Genomic DNA, 19451 nt, shown 5'->3' with positions numbered 1-19451 from the left:
CCCATAGACCACAGCTCTGGTCTGGGCTGGCACCTCCGGTGGCGGGGAGAGGGGCAGTGTGGCTGCACAGGATGCCTGGGATGCGGGTCCTGGACAACTCCCGCAGGCTCCTACAGCTCACGGCTGCCCTTTAAGAAGAAACCCGTCTTTACATCAGCTCAGTCAGTGACAATACGAACTGATGTGACCCTCACACCACTTCGCTCTGAGCATTTAGCTACTGAAGGAGTTCAGGACGAAGCGGAGAGTCATCTGGTTACTGAGTATTTCATGGCTATTTCTTTCTCCCCTGAAACCAAAACTCAAAACCACCGCACCTTATACAGTGACGGGGAACACAGAACATGTGTCCATTCTCTAAGGGATGGGGGCTGCTGCGCCCTGCCTGCACCCAGACTGTGGGTGCTGGGGAACACCCAGAAGAGCAACACAGATCTTCATGAGGAAACGAGGGTTGGAGTTTGATGGCTAACGGACAATGCCTGTCTGTGGTCTCTGGAGGTCTCCTTTAGAAAGAGTGGGTGCCTGTGAGCCAGGCCCCACCACAGCGAGGCAAGCACACGCCGTCTATGCAGTGACCAGAGGACTCCTCTACGTCCTGGGCTCCTCCAGGAGCTCCGTGTTCAGGAGCTGATGCTTGCACAGGGGGTACCCCAGCGGGAGGGTGTGTGTGATTCACTGCATCCTCACCATGTAGCTGGCGTTGTGCTCAGAGCTCTAATTAAGTGACCTCCTTCAATCCTTGAACAGCAGTGAGCATGACACCAGGCACTGAGCCGAGTGACGGATGAGGGAGTGGGGGCTCCGAGTGGCTGACACTTGCTGGGACACCCAGCTCCTCGGAGGCAGGGCCGGGGTGAGCCTGGCCGGGGCTCTCAGCCTGCTCTCTGCACAACCCCACTTGCATTTCTTAACTAGTGTGTACCCCACTTTCAGAAAGTATTCGAGGCAGCTACACAATAAGGTACAACAGAAAGGTTACTAGTGTTAACAAGACAATTTTAAAAATAACTTTCTATTTAAAACCAGTGTTTCCTACAGGCCAGCTCAGAGCTCTCTCTCTCTCAATGGCGGGCGGCCAGGCTGGGCTGCAGCGCCCTTGACTGAAAGCAGCTCCGGGCCCAGCCAGTCTTATCTGTTCCACAGCGGGTCCCCCAAGTCCCTTTATGGCTGTGACTGCGTGATTCTACGCTCTGGGTGCGCCCTTCCCCCTCCAGCCCCACACACACACTAGGGGCCTCCGGGGCTGCGTCCCTCTGCCCCTCTCACGGAGGGCGAGCGTCAGTGAATTGGTCTTGGCCGTGTGAGAGCCATGCCTGCTCCTGTGAGTACGAGTGCCCACGGGCGGCAGCTCAGGAGTTTCCAGAGTGGTCCCCACGGCCTGGCTGTCGTGGCCCTTGGGGTAGGGTCGCTCTCCCTTTTCCTGCTGCTTCTGCTCCTGTGGTGCCCTCACCGCCTCTCTGGTCACCGTGTTAGAAGAAAACGGCTTCTACATGTCCATTGACAGTCCCCGGTTCTCTGCTGAGGAGCCCGTGAATTTAATACCAGAAAACTCTGAAGCAACAAGAAATCTCACCACTGCACACCACCCCCAGCCCTTTTTTTTTAAAAAAAAAAATATTTTTATTGATTTCAGAGAGGAAGGGAGAGGGAGAGATAGAAACATCAATGATGAAAGAGAATCATTGATTGGCTGCCTCCTGCACGCCCCCTACTGGGGATTGAACCTGCAAACCAGGCATGTGCCCTTGACTGGAACTGAATCAGGGACCCTTCAGTCCACAGGCTGGCGCTCTGTCCACTGAGCCAAACCAGCCAGGGCCCCCAGTCCTGTCTTGAACACCTTCTCCCTGAATCTCCTTCACATCTGGTCACATACAGGGCCCACCAGCAGGCAGTGCGCATGCCTGTCTGCCCAGAGCCAGGACCAGCTGCCTCCCTGCACACAGCTCGCCTCATCTTTAAACAAAGAACAAGCCCAGGTTCTGTGGCCCATCAGCTTTCTGTCTGCACCCTCGCCCTCCTTCCTAGTAGAGCACGGCTCAATGAGACCAGGTCCGGGCTCCTAAAGCACTTTCATGGGTGAGGAAGTCGAGCGGGCCCACCCCGCAGAGCAGAACGCAGGGCCGGTGCCTCCCAGGGGCCACCTCAGGTGCTCAGGGGCCAGCAGGCAGCTGGGAGGGAGGAGTGAACACAGGGCGTGGAGGCCCAGCAGGGCCAGGAACTCAGGTTTTTCAAGGGACGATGAGAGGCCTGTTTGTCTATGAAATTTCTGAATTTCTAAGTAGAGACAACTCATTTCAAAACGTTTTAAAACAGCCCTGACTGGTTTGGCTCAGTGGATAGAGCATCAGCCTGTGGACTCAAGGGTCCCAGGTTCGATTCTGGTCAAGGGCATGTACCTTGGTTGTGGGCACATCCCCAGTTAGGGGGTGTGCAGGAGGCAGCTGATCGATGTTTCTCTCTCATCAATGTTTCTAACTCTCTATCCCTGTCCCTTCCTCTCTGTAAAAAAATCAATAAAATATATTTAAAAACAAAAACAAAAATACTTTTAAAAACATAGTGTGAGGCAGACAGACACTGCGGCCCTGCTCAGGGCTGGGCTGCCTGTGAACTGGCCCTGCTGAGGTTCTGACCTGTGCACTGTTGATCACAGTTGCCTTTTCTAAGGCCAGTTTCATCCACCACATGCACAGACGCCCCTCTTTGGGAGTCTCCCCAGGCTGGTACTCACGGGGATTTTCAAGGCCCCGGTGAAGCTGATGGCGGCCATGCTGCCCCCGCCCTCGGCTGGGAGGGTGATCACGTGGTTCTGATGGACAGCACGCTTCCCGTCCGACAGCAGCAAGCACTGCGTCTCTGGGTCCTGGAGGGGGCCCATCGGAAAGAGAAAGAAGAGGTTGTCAATGCCTCTGGCGAAGGGAGGCCAGGGTTCCTGATGGCTAAGGGCTTCCTGAGAGTCTCAGGGCATCTTGGAGAACATTCTCACCGCAGTCATTGCTTAGAATCATTAGCTTCCCTGTGTTTTTAGAAAGCACTAACTAAACATGCAAAACCTTTTGACCCAGCCATTCTAGGAATCTGTTTGTGAAAAATAATTTGGACGATGGAAAACTACTTATACAATAAAATGAATGTCAACCACCATTGAGGAAAATTGGTTAAGTCCATCCATAGTAATAATATATCTTGCAGTTATAAAAAAAAGTTATAGATTTTAATGACATGGAAATATGCTCAAAAATACTCAAAATTATATTTTATCATGATCTCAAGGAATATATACATATATTATGAATATTTATATATGTTTAAATATTTTTATATATAAAAGGCTAATATGCAAAGTGTCCCCTCAGGAGTTCGACCGGGAGACTGGGAGTTCGATTGCTTGCTATGATGTGCACTGACCACCATGGGGTGGCGTGGAATGAAGGAAGGCCCTGGCCAGCAGCCAGCAGCCAGCAGCCAGGGAAGGGAGGCCCTGGCTGGCAGTTGGAAGGAAGGCCCCAGCCAGCAGCCAGAGCCCTGATCCACCCTGATTGCTGGCCAGGCCTAGGGACCCTACCTGTGCATGAATTTCATGCACCAGGCCTCTAGTGTATAGATATAACAAGGTAACTATATAATGTATTATAGAGAGAAGCTAAATTCTAACCTGGCAATGATTATCATCAAGTGGTGAAATCACATGCAATTTTTATGAAAATGTCAATAAATGCTTTCTATGAGCCTGCATTTTTTAAGGAGCTCACAATGGATGAACATGATCAGAATTAATATTATTTTAAAATGCATAAACCAATTCTGATATTTTATAAATTTTGATTCTGGACATTGCTAAAGGACAAGTTTGCACTATTAAAGCAAAGAACAGCGGTCCCCAAGGTGGGATGGGGTTCCAAGTCCGAGCAAGATGGCCTGAAACTGTTGCTCATGACTGAACTATGAAGTTCAAGGACTTAAAATGTTTCTCTGTATTTCAGACTTTCCACAAAATCACACAGCCTGTAAGTATTTATCTCACTACAGTCTATGCCAGTTGGATTACAAATGCAGTTTATTAAAAACAAAAAGATGACAATGCACTGCCATATCGGTCTCTCGATACTTAGCGAAAAACAACAATTGGGATAATGGGGGGGCAGGCGCCAGCCATGGCCGCAACGTGGGCTCAGCCCAGCACCTCGCATGGGCAGCAGGACGCCATCCCGAGGACCGGGAAGCGGCTTCCTGGCAGACGTGGCACAGGGGACTGGCCTTTGGGTAAACATGGTCATGTTTACCGCACACGTGGTGCTTCAGCATGACGATGACAAGCCCCCAATGTGAAAACACACTGTCTTCCTAAGGCCAATTCCATACAAATACATGAACACGAAGAGCTGCCACTTGAGTTTGGAAGTAAACTTTTCTCTCAAGAATTATGCTAGCTCTCCAGGTCAAGAGACTAAGTCACAGTTCTCAACCCTGGCTGAGCCCTGAGTCTCCTGGGGCTCTGCGCCAGTCTGGGCACAGGCTGCTCCCGGACAATTACAGGGGTCCTAGGAGCAGGCCCCAGCAGGCCCAAGGCACTGTCCCGGCTGAGAGCTGCAGAACTCCAAGGAGTTTACAAACACAAAGTAGGCAGTGCCGCCTGAAAGGCAGTCATGATGGGGGCTGAGTAACACTCCACTCAGGTCCTGTGGGTCTGAGCCGGGTCACTCCGGGAAAGGGGACGCCAGGTTTTCCTGCTGAACTTGGGGGACACCCTGCCTGCCCGCCAGAGCCACCTGCAGTGTGTGAGCTCTTCCTGCAACATAGGGCGAGGACCAAGGCCCGGTTAGTGCTCAGAGGCCCCTCTGAAAGGGCCAACAACCGCCTGGTGGCGTCTGCACTGAGGTTGCCTGTGGTGCAGCCTCTAACTAGGTAACTGTCTGTTTGGTGACGGCTAGTAAACAGACTTTCACAGAAGGACCAGGAAAGGGAAGAGTGACATTTATTCAGAAGACGTGGCCAGCTTTACTGGTGAGTAGCTGCATCAGAACACGGGGCCCGAGGTGTTGCATCAAGGGCAAAGGCAAGTCTTCAATCAGTCGGAGAGGGCCCGGCAGGCGTGACCCAGAGGTTGAGCACCGCTCTATGAACCAGGAGGTCATAGTTTGAAAAAACAATCCAAGAGAAATTGAGCCATTTGGACATCGATTAAGACCTGATGGGGTGGACCAAATATTTGTGTTCCTCCCAAATTCATGTGTTGAACCCCAATCTCTGATGTGATGGTATGTGGAGGTGGGCCTTTGGTCAGGAGGGGAGCCCTCTTGAGGGGATTAGTGCCCTTATGAGAAGAGACACCGGAGAGCTTGCTCCTCTCCCTGCTCTCCGTCTTCCTGGCATTTAGCTGGTGCCGTCCCCCCGCCCCCCAAAATGGGAGTTCCACAGGAGCAAGACGTGTCACTGATGCTCACGGCACAGCCTGACCTGGAGCAGTGCCCGCTACACGGAATGCTGCAAATACTTGCGGAACGAATGAATGACTGTCAAATTTGATTTTAAAAATGTAAAGTAAGCTTAGCCTGCTACCCAAAGAAACCTAACAAGGACAATTTGAGATTTACTAATGAAACGCGAGACCCAGTTTTGTGAGGACCCTGGATGTCTGGGACGGGTCCCTGAGGCAGCGACTCTGACCGCCTGCTAAGCGGCTCAGGGATGACTCACCAGCAGCTTCTTCTCATCAGGTAGGGCTTGCTTCTGCAGCCGAAACCTGTGCACGCCATTCTCATAGCTTTTCGAATGCTGGGAGAAGAAAAACTAGTTAGAGCAAGGACTGAATCCACAGCCAGAAATGACACCTCACTTCACTGTAGCAGGGATACAAGGAGCAGAGAGTGAGTCCTTACCGCCACCAGGGTGGACGAGCAGGCGATGTCCTTCGGATCTGAAAAACCAAACATGCAGTCATGTGTGAACCCGAGGCCAGGCGTGTCCTCCAACACAAAAACTAAACCAAAACAAGACCCATCTGATACTTTTACTCAATTAGCAGCAATTTCAGAAAAAAGACAATGCCCGAGGCAGCATGCCTGGTGGGGTGAGGGAGCAGGTGGCCACCCCACAGAGAACCCACACCCCCTGCCCGCCCTCCGCCCCCAACAAATGCGAGCGGCAGGAGCATGAAGCCTGCTGCGCAATACGGAGAACAGGTCACGTGTGACCCCAGACACGCAGAGCGCACGCACACCGCAGTGACAGCCACGTGAAGCTTGTCGGAAGGAGGACTTCAGGGAGGAAATGTAAGGACAGGAAAAGCATTTCAGAATAGAAGGTTACAGGGGACATGGGTGAGGAGTTGCTGAGCGTATGGAATGAATTAGAAATGAAAATTACTGGGGACCAAACATCCATCTTGATATACAATAAAGTGCCTTTTATCTAAATGCCAGGAGGAAGGACTCGTGAAAGAGTAACAAAGCTGGAAGCTCGACTTTCCATCCTGTGCCTTGGAAATGACTCTGGTGCATTTGGGCACCAGCGGCCAGCACAGCTGTGGGGCACGGGGGAAGCAAACTCATCTCTTCAGAGTCCGGAAGCTGCCCTTAAACAGCTTGCTCCCTCCCCACACCCAGAAGCTGGTCTTTGAATCACTTGGTGAGACAGTTTAACTGCCTCGAAGCAAACTGAGCTAATGGGCTTTAAAGTTCCCACAGCTGAGCTCCTTCCCATGTGACACAGAGGGTGACCCGGGCCTCGCCGAGCACTTTCTGAGGGACTGGAGGCTCCTCCACGCTCACCCCACGGGGGTTGGCAGGGACAGCATTGCTGGTCCCACCTGACATGTGTGGTCGCCACTAAAGTGATGTCAGCAGCTCACCTGGGGTTTTCCGCAGCCACCCTGTGCCCCGCCCAGTGCCCCGCCAGCCAGGAGGCCTCCCTGCTCCCGAGGCTTGGCCAGTGCCTACAAGAGGGCTTCTCCCGGGCCTTCGCCTGGGGGACATTAGCACACACGACCCTTGGCTGGGACACGTCCTAGAGCCGTTTCACAGGCAGACACGAGGGGCCCACAGGTGGGCACCCTGTCCTCGGGGCCTAGCCCTGGGCAAGAAGGAGCAGGTCACAAGGAGGGGGCACCCGAAGCTTTCGCTGCTCAGCCCCACACTTAGGGAGTAGGGAGAGGAGGGAACAGAAATGAACCAAGAAACCTATATAATTTTAGTAAGCAGTGTCACCCCAATAAACTCAATTAAAAAATAAAATTTAAAAAAGATTATCATCTAAATAAAAAAAATTATTTTTAATTGAACCCATCCCAGGACCTAAGGGTCCATGGCCAGAGTTTAAGAAAGCCTGAACGGTGAGCTGGCACCTGGTCACACCCAACATCCCCATTGCTGAGTGACCTTGGGCAGGTCTGTTAGCACCAGAGCCTCAGGCCCTTTCCCTGGGCAGCCACAGGCCTGGCCCGGGTCTGGAACACAGGAAGCATGCGGCATGCCGTAGCCACTCCCTCTCCCTCCTGAAAGTGTCCTATTGACGACATGGGAAGAACAGCTGCAGGGAGTGCGCGCACTCGTTATTAGGAAGAGTCTGAGAGATGTCTTCATTCCAACACAAATCACAGCCAACCTCAGATTTTAAATCAAGGGGCAGGTGTGACCTCAGAGGCAGAGCTGCGCCCGTGGGAGACACCGAGGAGGCTGAAAGGGAGACCTGCAGCGGGAAGGCAGACAAACACCAAGTCTGGAAGGTGCCCGTGGGCCATGAACCAGGGATGGGGGACCGGCCTTAGCAGAGGCTGGGGGAGGAGAGAGGAGTAGCCAGGGCGGTGGGACAAGGACAGCCAACCTCCAGCAGTGATGAGCCATCCGAAGGAAGTGCCAGCGGTGCAGAGTGACTGCAGGATCAGGTACTGAGATCAGGTACTGAGAGAGATGAGGTACTGAGAGAGATGAGGTACTGAGATGAGGTACTGAGAGAGATCAGGTACTGAGTGAGATGAGGTACTGAGGGAGATGAGGTACTGAGAGAAATCAGGTACTGAGTGAGTGAGGTACTGAGTGAGATGAGGTACTGAGAGAGATCAGGTACTGAGTGAGTGAGGTACTGAGAGAGATGAGGTACTGAGAGAGATCAGGTACTGAGTGAGATAAGGTACTGAGAGAGATGAGGTACTGAGATGAGGTACTGAGGGAGATCAGGTACTGAGTGAGTGAGATATTGAGTGGGATGAGGTACTGAGAGAGATCAGGTACTGAGTGAGTGAGGTACTGAGATGAGGTACTGAGATGAGGTACTGAGGGAGATGAGGTACTGAGGGAGATGAGGTACTGAGATGACGTACTAAGTGAGATCAGGTACTGAGTGAGATGAGGTACTGAGGGAGATGAAGTACTGAGTGAGATGAGGTACTGAGTGAGATGAGGTACTGAGAGAGATGAGGTACTGAGTGAGATGAGGTACTGAGAGAGATCAGGCACTGGAGGACCAGGGCTCTGGGGGGAGACCACAGTGCACTGAGGACACTGCCCCCCAGAGTATGGAACCTGCGGGAGAGGAGGCCAGCGGTGGGGTGAGCCGGGAAGGAGGGGCAGGGAAGGATTTGGTGGCACCAAGAAGAACAGGGATAGGGGCCTCACTGAGGAGCTTGTGGAACCCGGGGGGAGACCACAGTGCACTGAGGACACTGCCCCCCAAAGTATGGAACCTGCGGGAGAGGAGGCCAGGGGTGGGGTGAGCCGGGAAGGAGGGGCAGGGAAGGATCTGGTGGCACCAAGAACAGGGATAGGGGCCTCACTGAGGAGCTTGTGGCACCTTGAATACAGTTACTAATAAGGCGGGAGGCTAAGGCTGTCGGTAAGAAAAACCACCAAGCGGAGGAACGAGAGAGCAGACAGGAGGGAGGCCGGGCTCGGTGGCCAGGTCCCGGTTCCACGGCACCTCCCGCCGCCGTCAGTGCTGGCTGCGGCCAGGAGAGCCAGGGAGGCAGAAGGCACAGTGTCGGTCTGGGTGTGCTCACCTGTCCCCCCACACCGGTAAGATCTCGTAGGACCGCCTTACAGGCACGGTCTCTCGTGGCATTTCTGCCCCAAGAGTGGACCCAGGAGGAGAGAGACAGAGCCCTACGGGCACCACAGTACGGAGCGGGAAGCCAGCAGGGGGACCCCTGGAATCAGAAGAAGCTGACCAGAGGGACAGGAATGATGGGAAGACAGTTCCAGGAAAGCCCTCTGTTCAGAGTCTCAGCACCGCCCCTCCCTCCCCAACCCGACACCCCGCTGGAGCCACAGGAGTGGTGGCTCAGTGGGAGGGAGCTCTCATTCCTTTGATTACAAAAGACCAAGCCAACGCTTCCTTATTCTTGGAAATCCTGCCCTGCTGGCCCGGCCCTGCTGATGGACCTGCGTGGGGACTGGCCCTCAGATCCCAGGCCAGGCCAGCAGGCAAGCTCCCGCCCTCTGCCACCCTCCTCCTTCCCCCAGCACCGGCCTCTTATCGGTTGAGGAAGAGAATAAAGGTCACTGTGGACTCCAGACCTCGGGCAGAACAGGGCACTGCATCCAGGGGACCCTGCGCTGGCGAAGAGGAAGTGCCTGGCTCTCAGTGACTAATGCGTGAAGGCGCCCTGGAGAGCAGGGGGCAGGACCCAGCCTGGAGGAAGACAGGTGGCACAGAGGACCTTTCCCAGAACTCGGTGCCACTCGGGCCCAGTTAAAGGCGTGCGAGTCTGAGCGCCCTGGCATCCGGCAGCACCAGCTTCTCCATTGCTGGCACACCTAAGAACCTTTGTCCTGCTGGGCCTCTATTTTAAAAATTAATTTGAAATTCAATTAAAACAAGTTTGGAATTGAGTCTAGAATGGAACGCTCTTCACCCAGGTAAGATATATGGTCATAAGCTGTGTCATGGTTTTACAACACTGTCCAAGATACACCTTATCAGAAAGCACACAAGGTCTGGGTGAGCAGGTGCGGGCCGGGCACCGCGCCCCTGGAGGTGAGCGACGTGGCAGGCCTGAGGAAGTCTCGAGACTCCCGGACACGAGGAAAACCCCGCATGCCTGACGCTGCAGGGCAGGGGGACAGGTGGGAGGAATTTCAACCTGTTACTCCAGAAACCAGGAAACAGCAGGAAATCCAGCATGACCAGCAGAGAAACAGCTAACGGGGAAGCCTGCACCTGAAGAAGGAAGTCTACCTGGTGTGGAGGGAGCCAGGGCAACCACACACCTGCACAGGACGAAGCAACAGCCCGTTCTCTTAGCAACGCGTGCCGCAGCCCTCCGGGGTGGTCCTCTCTCAGGCCACGGGTACTTACGCTCAATGAGGAAGAGGAAGCACACGATCCCCATGGCTGCCACGATGGCCCCAGGCACAATGAAGGACAGGCCCCAGCACGTGGACACCCAGTAGCCAGCAATCAAGGACCCCAGGATGTTGCCCACTGAGGTGTGGGAGTTCCAGACCCCCATAATCAGACCTCGCCTGCAACACAAGACACAAGGCAGCAAATGATGTCCAGAAGCTCACGTGGGCCCGCTGTGTGGGACACGGCACTGGTGCCACGCATGAGAGCTGGTCGAGGACTAGAGGCGGTGCAGGAACTTCTGCAGGACGCAGGGCTGGGATGCTTGCAGAGAACTGGGCTTCCTCTCACCTCGGAGACTTAGGTGTGTTTACACATCTCGCTCAGAGCTTCTTTATTGATGATTAAAAAGAGGAATGAGGCCTTTTCCTGAAGTTCTTGGAAGACCCCAAATTTAAATGTGTGCCTCTGCAGACTGAGTCCAATCATTTGATGAACTAGCCCATCAACACGAGTTTCCGCTGACTGGCCCAATGGATGGAGTAGCTGAATGAGGCTCAGGGAGCTGGCTTCCCGTTCCCGTTCCCCATTTTCAGTATCTCCCCACACTCCCTAGCCCTAGCCCTGGCCGGAGCCGTGGGTCACACAGCGTTACTGTGGCATCTGGACTGCAGTCAGGCCACCAGAGGCCGAGCGCACCTCCGCTCCCAGGTGCTGGGTGACTGGTCAGGACTTGTCACACTTCCATGTGCCTTGGGTCTTATTTTTAATGTGGCCTGAAGCAGGGTGTCCTCTGCACGTCTCCCAGGCCCCCAGGAGGCCAGAAAAGGCCATGCTGCTGGTCAGCTTTGCAGAATGACAGACCCGCCCCGCCCACAGCAGGGTGGGCATCTCCTGGAACAAAGGCCACCTGCATTTCAGAACCTCTGGTCCCAGAAGTTTTAATAATTTTATTTCATAGACTAGTTAAAGTATCCCCCCCCCGCCCACACACAATAAATCTAAAGAAAAACTGAAAATAAAGTCTTTTTAAAAAAAATCTTTTACAAAATAATACTGCTGGAAACAGGGTGGCCTTTTCTCACCTTCCTTTTTAAAACCTTTTATTTTTCTGTGACAGTTGCCCTTCAATGTTATTTTGCTTTAGTCCCAGGCGTACAGCAGGTGGTTAGACAATCACACACTTTACAAAGTCTCACCTTCCTTTTCCAAACCAGTTGCTGAGGCAGGTGACGACGCTGGGCCAGCCGGTGGTCTGCACCAGCCCGTTGATGACCTGTGACAGAGAGTGAAGGGAGGCTCAGCTCGCGGGGAACACTGCTTCAAGGGGGCTCACGGACGCTGCCCTTCTCCGCACGTTTGGGAGCACAGCTGGGGCGCCCACAAAAGAAGGGGGTCAGACCTTATTTGATGTGAGCCCCAAGAGCCAGAGATTTTAATCTATATTTATAATTATAGATCTAATACATGCCTGTGGGGAAAAGAAAGAAAAGGAAATCTCTTGCTAGAAGATGAACTACTATTAACAGCCTGGGGCCAAGGGGTTCAATTGCTGTCTAATCCAAATTTTATAAGAAGAGAAAAAATTGTCTTCTTTATCTAGAAATATGGCTTGCAAATTGCATGCTTTCACTTCTTATGTTGTGAAGAAGGTACTGTTGTTAATGATACACTGAAGTGAGATTAACTTTGATCTAAAGCCTGTAGAAAGTATTTCTCCTCCTTCTAAGAATACCCTGAGCTTACATTTCAAGAAGGGACTTAATGCCTGGCCAGTGTGGCTTAGTGGTTGAGGAGTGTCAACCTATGAAACAAGAGGTCACGGTTCGATTCTGGGCAGGGCACATGCCCAGGTTGCAGGCTTGATCCCAAGGAGGGGGCATGATGTTTCTCTCTCTAGAGGCCCGGTGCACAAAATTTGTGCACAGGTGGGGTCCCTAGGACTGGCTGGTGATCAGGGCCGATCCGGGCCAGGCTAATCGGGGCCCAAAGGCCCCAGTGGGGTCAGGAGAGGAGGTGACAGTCAGCTGGGTGTGAAAGGAATGGACGCCGGACACCAACGCTGCCATCATCAGCGCCCCACCACCATGCAGTTCCTTGCCTCTCCCCCTCCTCCTTCCCTTGCTGCTGCACCACCACGACGGTGGGAGAGGGCGGGTGGCAGACCGATAGGGGCCTGCTGGCCAAAGGCGGTTGGCTGTGGGAGTGTACTGACCACCAGGGGGCAGCTCCTGTGTTGAGCGTCTGTCCCCTGGATGTCAGTGTGTGTCATAGCAACTGGTCATTCTGGTCATAACGGTCGCTTAGTTTATTTTTTTTTTTTAAAGAAGGGACTTAGCAAGTGCACTAGTGAATGAGCTCACTTTAATCTCAGGAGCGTCAGGGGCAACTTTACAAGATGACATGAAACCAGGTCCAGCCTTGCACCTCTTACAATGACCACTGGGACAACCAGCTCTGCAGAAGCCATTGGGGCTGCACGCCGGTCCAGCCTCAGGGCCAGCCAGGCTATTTTTTTTTTTTAAAGAAGGGACTTAGCAAGTGCACTAGTGAATGAGCTCACTTTAATCTCAGGAGCGTCAGGGGCAACTTTACAAGATGACATGAAACCAGGTCCAGCCTTGCACCTCTTACAATGACCACTGGGACAACCAGCTCTGCAGAAGCCATTGGGGCTGCACGCCGGTCCAGCCTCAGGGCCAGCCAGGCATGGCCTTCCCTCCAGGAATGTGCTGGAACTCTGGTGAAATTTTTTTTTCCTTCCTTATAATTTTAAATATTACTACAAAGTGTAACTTGCTTTTGTAATTAAAACAGTCCAACTTTTTCAAGGTCTGTGGCAACCTTTTTAAAGGTAAACTATGTCTAATTTGCTTTGATGATTTTATAACACCCGCTAGGCTATCTGGAGAGCCTCAGAAATTGAACTCATTATTTTAAGTAATTTTCCATTTCTAGTAAATATTTATTCTCAAGAACATTGGGATGGGCAGTAGCCAAGTGTTTCAGGAAGGGCTGGGCCCAGCTGGAAGGGCAAAGCCACAGGGCCTGTCTCGGCTTCACCTGCTGTGAGCACCTTTAGGCTCTCTCCTCCCACTGACGACCTCCAACCCTGTCCCATCGCCAATGACACCCATGTCCTCCCTTCCTCCTGCCCTCGCTGCACCCCACACCCCTCTGACTCCTGAGTGGTCTGATTGGTCACAGACACAACATCTAAACTCATCCAGATGAGGGCAGAGGGCTCCTGCTTTAATTCCCGGCTGGGGTGTGGACAGATAGGATTCCCTAAGAGGCAACTCCTGCCCGGCCTGTGTGGCTCAATGGTTGAGTGTTGACCTATGAACTAGGAAATCATGGTTTGATTCCCGGTCAGGACACCTGCCTGGGTTGTGGGCTTGATCCCCAGTGTGAGGCGTGCAGGAGGCAGCCGATCAATGATTCTCTTTCATCATTGATGTTTCTATCTCTATCTCACTCTCCAGTCCTCTCTGAAATCAATAAAAAAGTATATATTTTTTTAAAAGAGGCAACTCCTGAAACTTAAGGAAAACTGCATGGATGTTGGAATTTCAGAGAAGACAGAAGAGAGACCTTACATGTCAGCCCTGACCCTGATGTCAGACAGGATACAGGTCTGCCAGGCCCCCCGTCCCGATTCCACCCCCTGCCATCTTCTCTCTTGGTGGAGGGAGGGACCTGCGACATGAACACCCTGTCCAGCTCATCATGGAAACCCCATGCGTGGTGAGCCATAGACCCAGACCTTACCTGAGTTACCACGTAGAATCCAAAACTGTGGATATTGTAGAAATACCCTAACCCAAACAGGGCAGTAAAGATACCACTGGCCAGCATTCCGAAAGTTAGGTAATACCTAATTGGCAGGCGCTCCCCTATTATGCCGCTGAGGAGAAAAAAAAGAAAGACAAATATGAGAAAACAAACACACCCATAGTGCAAATGACCCAGCGATCTCCTTCCGGATGCTTTCCGGCTGTTCTCGGAGCTTTTAGAACTCCAAAGCTCTACTGTTTCCAAGAAGATTTAATCACAATGACCTCCCAATGGGGCGTTTATTAACCAGAAACTGGTAATTGGAAACATCTTTTAAGACTTTTTATTTCTACTGACAGTCACTAACTGTCAAATAATAAACATCAAACACCATGGCTTACACATATGATGGCAGCCAATTAAAAAAACAACAACAAACTTGTCCGGCTAGTTAATCCTGCTTTTATATAAATAACATCCAGTTAAAATTTCAACTGTCAAACTGTAGGCAAACATCATGAAAAGGAATCACCCATGACCATGAGCAAGCCTCTTGGCCTGCAGCTGCTATTAAGTCACCCGGAGAGGCTGATGGATGGACATCATTCCATGTTTACCCGACTCTAGGCCATGCACACCTGCTGACACCTGCCAGGCAGGAGCTGGCCGTGAGGTCCCCACCAAGTCTAATTGTATCTGCCGTGCCACACCATCCGCGTGCCAAGGTGGTGCTGAAAGGCCGTGCCAGGGAGCAGTGCCCTCCCTGCTGCAGTGGAGAGCCCATGTGGACTCCACATTGGCCAGATTCTCGTGGTCACGCTCACTGGCCGGCTGCCTGAAAAAGGGTCTTTGCTGGTAAATAAGCAATGATAGAAGCACTTCATTTAAACCAGGTTTCTTCACCTCGGCACTCCTGCCACCTGGGGCTAGGTGACCTTCGTGGTGAGGGCCGTGCCGTGTGCTGTGGCATGTGAGCAGCACCCTGGTCTCTGCCCACTGGAAGCCAGGAGCACCCTTTCTCCAGCCGGGACAACCATATTTAAAAAATATGTCCCCAGATGTTGCTCTATGTCTCCTGAGGGACAAAATCACTCCCAGCTGAGAAGGACATTTAAATACTGTTTTCTAGTCACTGAGAGAAACATACTCCAGCTGTGGGCCTTTTATTCTATAGGTTGTTGGTGTTCAGTGAGAGCAATCTTTAGAAGAAACATTATTCCTCAAGATGGGACAGGCTGGCAGCCTGGGTGCCACCCGGCCTGAGACGCCGGAGGCTTACACGTGCTTCTGTTCTGCTGTGCCACTCGCTTCAGCTTCCCTGTCTGCTGCGCCCGTATCTGCAGCACCGTGCAAATTCGCAAACACAAGAAAGGAAACCGCCCTCCACCAGCGGGAACTGCCTGGCTGGCACCACCCACCCACAGGGCACTGGGCTAGGGCGGGGCCCAGGTCCTGGTGACGCCGCATCTGGTGGGTCTCAGGGAAGAGGCTCAACGTGGACAGAATCCCCGAGATTCTCGAATCTCTAAAGATCTCAGTCTCCAAACAAAAGCCTCTTGGGCTAAAGGCCTTACTTTCTATTATGCTCATTTCCCCCACAACCCGGCTGGACTGACATCATTCCAGTATTTAACCCGCCCCCAACATGTCCTGTTACTCATTTAACATGTACCGCCTTCCTAGTCCATTCAAGAATGGGAGCAAGGAGAACCCAGGAGAGTAATCACGTGTGGCAGACGCTGGGCATGCGCCACGCGCCGGCACCGTGTCGAGCGCCCTGCGTGCATTATTAACGCATTCATCCCCACCTGTCCTCTGGGGTGAGAACGACTATTTCCTCCGTTGTGCAAAGCTATACAGGGACTTGCCCACGGCCACATGAGCAGGTGGTGGAGCCGGGATTCAGATCCCAGCAGTGTCTCTGCATCCTCACCCGCACAGCCCCTGCGCTCAGGTGAGGAGCCTGTGTGTGCTGAGCAGGGTGTCCAGGTGGACACGGGCAGCACACACTTGGTAAGCCGTGGACTCAGTGATTTGGGACACGTAAACAGATGGCGGCCCCGGAAGGCAGAGGCGAGGATGCGCTCTGCTGAGCATCACGAGGAGCCACCAGTGCCCTGCTCCTAAGTGACCACATCCCGGCAGGGCTTGCCGTGTCCGAAACCCAAGGGCCAGGAAGGCATCGTGGAGAGTCCACCCTGCCCAGCAGTGCACACCGGCTCTCACTCTTTCCTGGTCTCTGAGAAGAGACTGGCAGGTAAGGGGCCTGCAGGCGGGGCCTAGTGTCACGCATCCTGCCTTCATCGGCGCACGCACCTGAGAAGGTTCTGCATGGAATGGTGTAACGGGCCAGGGTCCCGCAAGCTCAGGCGGACCTACCTCAGGTACATGCCGATGGCGTACGCGCACAGGAAGGAGTAGTCCAGGGCTCCGAGCAGCTGCTGGTAGTTGTTCTGATCTGCACAGTGAAAAGCGACAGGCGGAGGTGAGTGGTGCTTAGCTGTCACTCAATGCGCGTTCCCGAGGGGCAACAATACACAGAACCTCTGCTCTCTGAGGAGGATGGAGAATGTGGTGGATGCATGCTGCTGGGCTGCTTGGCAAACAGAAATACAGGCACTGCATTCCAAACAACCACTAGGCAGTCACTGTTTGTGTGGATAGACCCTCCTGCCTCAGGGTGAGCATCGATTTCTTCATTTCCTCCAGCACCCGCCTGGGCCAGCCCCGCACCAAGCCTCGGTGGTCTCTCCCTTCCACCCGCAGTCTGTGCTCTGCGCGCCTTAACTTCCCACTCTGACAAGTACAACATGCAAACCGTGGTCAGCAGATTTCCCCACTAAGGGGATCTTTGTTCGGGCGGTAACACTTCTGCACACAGGCCCCGTGACAGGGCAGCGGCTGGGGGAGTGGGACTGTGGTAGGTCAGCTCCCCGGACACAGTTACCCTCGAGGACATGGGCACTGCGCTGAATTAGCAAGGCTGGAGGGGCTGGAGGAGCCGGAGGAGTGGGCCACGCCAGCGTATCCCAGCGCCCGCCGTGGAAGAACCCTCTCTGTGGGGACAGCCCACTTCAGAGCTGCAGGAACAGAGAACTCACCAAACGGGGCCCAGCCGCAGTCTGTCTCATTGTCCAGGAGCTGGGGAGAGGGGAGGGCGCTGGCTTTCTGGCTCTGGCTGTTGATTCTGACTTCAGCCCCATTCTGGGCAGCGCAGAACTTGTGGAGCTCACCCTGGGACATCCACGGGAGACAGAGGCCAGAGAGAAAGGGCACTCAGCAGGGGTGCAGGGTCAGAACAGCGCCCCCTCTTTCCAGCCTTCCTAGGGGTCCTGGCTCTAGGGGAGGATGTCACCGTGGGCAGTCTGCCTGGGGACCACAGAATGCGGGCGGGTACGGTTTCCCGGGCTCTCCTGCAGACCTGCTCCTGAGTACACAGAGCAAACACAACATGTCCAGGGCACCAAAGAGGACTGCTCAGAGCAGCTGTGCAGCTGAACGCTGACTGCCTGTCATCCTCAGACCACCTGCCCCGTCATCCTTGGACCACTGCCCATCATCCTCGGGCCACCTGCCCAGAATGGACCAATGGGTTCATCTCGCTAGATCTATATGGCTGGGCTAAACACTGCGGCGATACAAGAGAATAGTATGCAATGAATAGGATACCCCCCACAAACAATAAGCCTGACACAAAGGAGCTCCAAGGGTAGGACTCTATTTTCATTTATGATGTTCAAGGACAGGAAAATGACTCCATGGTGACCTTGATTACCATGGCCGGGCACAAGGAGCCTTCTGGGAATTGGCAAAGGGCCAGAGCTCGACCAGGTGATGATTTTCTGGGTGAGCATGGTGCATGGGACTCATTCGCTCTGTGCTCATGTGGCTGTGTCATCATCACCAGGACACTGCCCTAAAAATCTAGCCAAGGATTCTGCTTTACAAATTCTAAGTAGCTATCTGCCAAATAGCTTTCCTCAGCAGACCACTGACAGGGAGTGGAGGAAAGGCTGCAGAGGGCAAAAGAATTACAGTCCTGGGTCAGTGTCCTGCCAACGATGAGAAAGTGAGGGAGGGACAATCGAGCTGTAACGAGCTGTCTTTGGCAAAGGACAATTTCCTTGTTCCTCCTACAATAAAGAGTCAAACGCCACCCAAGCCTGTTGACAATCTATAGGCAAAATGATGGAATTCCAACAGGGTCAGAAAATTATCTTGCTTTTCCCCAGGTTATGACTGGCTAGTATGTAGGCTATAAAATCTTCTTTACTCAAAGTCAAGTTTAACTGGCTATTATGTAGGCTATTATCTACTCGAATCTTCTTTACTCAAAGTGTAGTTAAATGCCGGTTTAACAGCTTCCTGCCCGCCCATCACGCAAGCAGGAACTCGGCGTTCTAAGAATAACGAAGAGCCACCACCACAGCCCAACTCAGGGTCAAAGCATGATGATCATAGAAGCGATTTGGGAACAATTTAGGATTGGATGTTTTGGAGAGAAAATTCACACAAGAATAAATATTGAACTATACTTTAGGATTCTGAAACTGTCAACTAATATTACTGAGAGTATACTACCTTCGAAAGTATAAATCCTAAAACATTTTAAATTCAGAAAAGAGAAACTTAAAAAGCAAAGCTGCAAAATAACTTGCTTCTACGTAATTCATTTTCCCCATTTACCTTCCCTGCCCCCCCGCCCCCCTTGTCAGTTGTCTCTTAAAGTGACTAGTTCCTTACAGAGATTACAGGCAGGATAAGAAATGAAGTGTTTTATGATTTCTTACCTTAACAATGCTGATAGGTTTTCGAGATAAGTGGAAACTCGCATACAGCAAAAATGTCAAAATGAAAATGAAGGTTCGATACCTGAAACACAAAACAGTGTAGGAAATGATGCCCAATAACATGAGCTGCATGAGGAATACATGGCCACTGTAACTCTTAATTTTCTTATGCTGCATATTATTCATTCAGTCATTATCAAGTATTGAATCCTATTGGTCATCTACACTAATAAAAGAGAAACATGGTAATTAGCGTACGACCGCTACCCTTTTCATTGGCTAATCAGTGAGTATATGCAAATTAACTGTCAGCCAAGATGGGGGCCGGCAGCCAGGCACTGAAGCGAGCAGGGAGGCTTGCTTGCTGCAGACTCCAACGTTCGCTGCCTCACTTGCCAGCCTCTCAGCTGCAAGTCTAAGCAACTATATACTATGTTGCAAATAAGAAGCTAAACAAAACCCCAGAAACCAGCTTCCATTCAGCCGGGCTTGGACCGAAACATTGTATCGATGTTTTCAGCAGCGAGGCCTCAGAGCTAAAGCTGGCCCAGAATAAAAAAAAAAAAAGAGAAGAAAACAAGGAGCGGTTGGAAGCTTTAG

At 52.4% G+C, this 19451-nt stretch overlaps 1 protein-coding gene across 2 annotated transcripts in view; it reads right to left on the bottom strand.

The window, feature by feature from the left end:
* Positions 1-19451, bottom strand: part of SLC37A1 (solute carrier family 37 (glucose-6-phosphate transporter), member 1) — a 60079-nt gene that overhangs the window by 12603 nt on the left and 28025 nt on the right. For both annotated transcript variants that reach the window (XM_005885714.2, XM_014532923.1), the window contains 9 exons: positions 18852-18933; positions 17163-17295; positions 16441-16519; positions 14056-14191; positions 11484-11560; positions 10297-10463; positions 5886-5923; positions 5704-5781; positions 2738-2869 (listed from right to left, as the gene is read on the bottom strand). In XM_005885714.2, the coding sequence (XP_005885776.1) occupies positions 2738-2869; positions 5704-5781; positions 5886-5923; positions 10297-10463; positions 11484-11560; positions 14056-14191; positions 16441-16519; positions 17163-17295; positions 18852-18933 (922 nt within the window). The remainder of the gene's footprint in view (positions 1-2737; positions 2870-5703; positions 5782-5885; positions 5924-10296; positions 10464-11483; positions 11561-14055; positions 14192-16440; positions 16520-17162; positions 17296-18851; positions 18934-19451) is intronic.

This window comes from Myotis brandtii, unplaced genomic scaffold (assembly GCF_000412655.1).
Source record: "Myotis brandtii unplaced genomic scaffold, ASM41265v1 scaffold923, whole genome shotgun sequence".
Taxonomy (NCBI): Eukaryota; Metazoa; Chordata; class Mammalia; order Chiroptera; family Vespertilionidae; genus Myotis; species Myotis brandtii.
Note: the sequence above shows the minus strand (reverse complement) of the source record. Positions and strands in the feature narration are given on the sequence as shown.